This window comes from Aplysia californica, unplaced genomic scaffold, assembly GCF_000002075.1.
Source record: "Aplysia californica isolate F4 #8 unplaced genomic scaffold, AplCal3.0 scaffold00407, whole genome shotgun sequence".
Lineage (NCBI taxonomy): Eukaryota > Metazoa > Mollusca > Gastropoda > Aplysiida > Aplysiidae > Aplysia > Aplysia californica.
In genome coordinates, this window is record NW_004797677.1 from 70,648 (window position 1) to 74,730 (window position 4,083).

General features: G+C 36.6%; 1 protein-coding gene across 1 annotated transcript in view; it reads right to left on the reverse strand.

Annotated features, from left to right (window-relative positions):
* Positions 1-3,963, reverse strand: part of LOC101860672 (very low-density lipoprotein receptor) — a gene marked incomplete at its 5' end in the record, with an annotated part of 5,765 nt that extends 1,802 nt beyond the window's left edge. The window contains 3 exon segments of the mRNA XM_013085791.1: positions 68-222; positions 3,114-3,195; positions 3,820-3,963. Of these exon segments, the coding sequence (XP_012941245.1) occupies positions 68-222; positions 3,114-3,195; positions 3,820-3,963 (381 nt within the window).
* Between the last annotated feature and the right edge of the window lie 120 nt (positions 3,964-4,083).

Here is a 4,083-nt window from a genome sequence, read left to right on the forward strand (position 1 = left end):
GTGTGTGTGTGTGTGTGTGTGTGTGTGTGTGTGTGCGTGCGCGCGCGCGCGCGGTGTGTGTCCTTACTTCCAAGAGGACGGTACACAGCCACCATTGGCACACTGGAATTGGTTGCTGGCGCATGAACATCCGGCTTCGTCACTTCCGTCCGTGCAATCTTTGTCTCCATCACACTTGTAGGATTGAGGGACGCAGCCGCGGCTTCCGGATGTGCAGTGGAACTGTTGGTAAAAGAAATATAAATAAATACACGAATAAACGGATAAGAAATAAATCAATTAATCAATTAATCAATAAATCGATAAATAAATAAATAAAGGGTTAAATAAATAAATAAATACATAAATACATACATACATACACAAGTACACTTTTCAATTGTATACTTCCCGGGAAGCTGAGAATGTTTCTGTGAGTTCCATGGTCTGCTGGGGTAATAATATGGCATCATGCGCATAGAGCTTGCAGCCAAGCGCGTTTATGCGCTATACAAAAGCTGCTTATTATTATTATTATTATTATTATTATTATTACCAGCTGGGCCCCCTTTTCATGAAAGGAAGGATCGGTGCATTAACATCAACTGGAAGTCATTGGCCTACTATATTTAAACTCTACTGGAATAGAGCAATACATCTTGAAAGGTGCCAAAAATTAGAAGGTCTAGATCGATACTCTCAAAACAAAATGCGCCTCGCGAAATATCACTTTCGCACTACCGTTGTGAAGGACAGATACGCAAATTGGTTTCGTTTCTCAATGGAATAATCACAAAAGCCAAAAAAGGACGGTAACGTTTTTTTTTGTTTTTTTCTAAATTCAGGAAATGAATAAATAAAAAATTGGGCTTCTTCATGGGGACCTATCTATCCTTTTGCAGGTACTTGCCAACTTTCAACTCTGCAGCTGTCGTAGTTGTAAGGGGAAGCGTGACACATGTGTTTCCAAGTTGCCAATGAATATATAATAGACTAGCTGGGCCTCCTTTCGATGAAAGGAAGGATCGGTGCATTAACGTCAGCCGAAAGTCATTGGCGTATGATATTTACATTCTACCGGAAGGGAGCAAATCTTGAGAGATACAAAAATTAGAAGGTTTAGATCTATACTCTCAAAACAGTGCGCACAGTTAGTGAACGGAAACATCCCTTTCTAAAATTACAGAGACAGGAGTGTCGACCAACAAAAGCGATCGGCGTAATAGAGAAATTTAGTTTTTAACGGCAAAACTGTCTCGAAACAGATAAAAAGAAGGGCGTCATGATCTGGAGAATATTTTTTTAAATCTTTTGGCGAAAACCGCATGTCGATCGATGCAGCCATTAAAAAGCCATTTGAAAAGCAAAATCGGGCCACCACAAATAGATATTAGATGCATAGATTGATTCTCTATTCTGCTTTCGAGGTTGTACACTCCAGAATCTCAAAGGTGCGGAACCAGTGCGCACGGCTAGTGAACGGAAACCACACTTGCTTACAATGATGTTTTAGAAGACGGACTTTCCCTAGAATAGATCTAAACGAAACTAATGAAAAACTGAAAATTAAAATACAACGACTTCAGGCTCCTCAATAAAACTGTGCACCCTTTAAATGATTCAGAACCACCATTAATTTTGTCCAAATTGGAAAGTTAAGTGTTTCGGATGTTTTTGGTGGCCAAAATGAGGACTTTCATAAATATAATATATTATTATTATTATTATTATTATTATTATTATTATTATTATTATTATTATTATTATTATTATTATTATTATTATTGTTGTTATTATTATTATTATTATTATTATTATTATTATTATTATTATTATTATTATTATTATTGTTGTTGTTATTATTATTATTATTATTATTATTATTATTATTATTATTATTCCTGTTGTTGTAATCATTATTATCATTATTATTATTATTATTATTATTATTATTATTATTATTAGTAGTAGTAGTAGTAGTAGTAGTAGTAGTAGTAGTAGTAGTAGTAGTAGTAGTAGTAGTAGTAGTAGTAGTAGTAGTAGTAGTAGTAGTAATAAAACATACATAAATAAATTCCTCTTTTATTTATCCCCGAATGAAAATTTAGTTTGCAATGACATAACACATAAAAGTATTATTTATACAGACATAATATAAATATGGCACAAAGATACATAACTTACATACGGAAACTTACACACGACATACACTATTTTTGTGCTACATACAAACTCGCCGCTGTGATCGCCACTGTGGAGAGCACCCCCCCTCCCCCCCAAAAAAGTAAATAAATAAACTAAATGAAATTAAATTTAAAAAAAAATAATAATAAATAAATAAAATAAAATAATAATAATAAAAAGATTTTAAAAAGAAGCCACGACTTTTTTTTTTCTTTTCTTCTTTATTTTGTACATAGGGTTAACGTGTTCTCTTGCTCAAGGGCACACCCCCAGCCGTGACGTCAACGTCGTGTCACTGACGTATTATACAACCCTTTGTTCCGTCCCATTAACCCCCTATCTACGGCCCGTCATTTCAGTTGGCTCACGGTATTGCTCGATTGTTTACGTTAAACTCGGAGGTCCCGCCTCTTACATAAGCTAATAGTGTTGAAAGAGACGTCAAACCTATACATTTCACCCTTTTTACCATTTCCCCCATTTCATCATTTCTACCATGTCACCATTTCCTCGATGTTCACCATTTCACCATTTCAATCTATTCACCATTTTCACCATTTTCACAATTTCACAATTTTCACCATTTTCCCCATTTCACATATTTTTCCATGTTCGTCATTTCACCTTTTCAGCATTTCACCAGAAAACTCGTCCTCTGGCTAGAGGTGGGCAAAATCCGGATAATCTATCCGGATAACCGGATAATTATCAATGAAACATTGTCCGAATTCAGATTCTTAACTACCTCTCCTAACCCGCTTGCCAAAGTGGATGCACCCGTTTGTTAAAGTGATGCTAACCCGTTTGTCGAAGTGGTTCTAATCCATTTTGCGAAGCGGTTCATATCATATCATTTGCCGAAGAGGTGCACTAACATATTATTCGGAATTCGTAACGCGACTCATTGCCCAGCTCTACCTCTGGCCCTGGACCTGACTGACTACACCCACCTGGAAAGAGAAGCAAGATGTGTGGTCTTGTGGGCAGTTGGCTTCGTCCGATTTGTCGTGGCAGTCGAATTCGCCGTCACATCTGAGAGATGAATCGAAGGTATATGCATTTTATATAGCTATTTATAACATAACCTTATGATATACACGTGCTATAAAAGAAGCATAATATAATATACATAAATAAATATGACGTTTATCTGTTTTTTTTCCAACTCTGATTAAAGAATAGAGGCTTTGTGTGGTTTACAAATTATTGCAACATGTAAGCGATAACTTACAGTGTGTTCTGGATAAAAGTATAGAATATAATAATGTATGTATTTTTTGTTTTTGGCAAGGTCTATACGAACATCTGATTAAATGTGACCATCCCTATTCAGGTCTCAAATATATTTTTTTTCTATTTTACAACATGATGATGATGATTTCCCTGCTAGTATACAGCGCTCATTTAGTTTTTCTCTCAGTTGCTCCTGAGGAAGCCCACAAGGCGAAACGTTGAGCTATTAAACAAATTTAAACATTTTATATTGCTATGTTATTTTGTCGAAAATTCAATCAAGACTCTCCCTCCTACTCTGCTTATCAAACAATGATGATGATGATGATGATGATGATGATATTGATGATGATGATGATGATGATGATGATGATGATGATGATGATGATGATGATGAAATGTAAGGCAGGACGAGGGACCCACCTGTAGGATTCTGGGATGCACTCCAAGTGGCCACCTACGCAGTGGGTGGTGCCCGCCAAGCATTCAAACTCCAGACAGTTGGCCTCATCAGACCAGTCGAGACAGTCGGCAGTGCCGTCACACACACGCTTGTGGCTGATACATCTGCGGGTGGGACAATGACAATGACAGTGTCAATAACAATGACAATGACAATGACAGTGACAGTGACAATGACAATGACAGTGACAATAACAGTGACAGTGGCACAATGCATTGACAGTG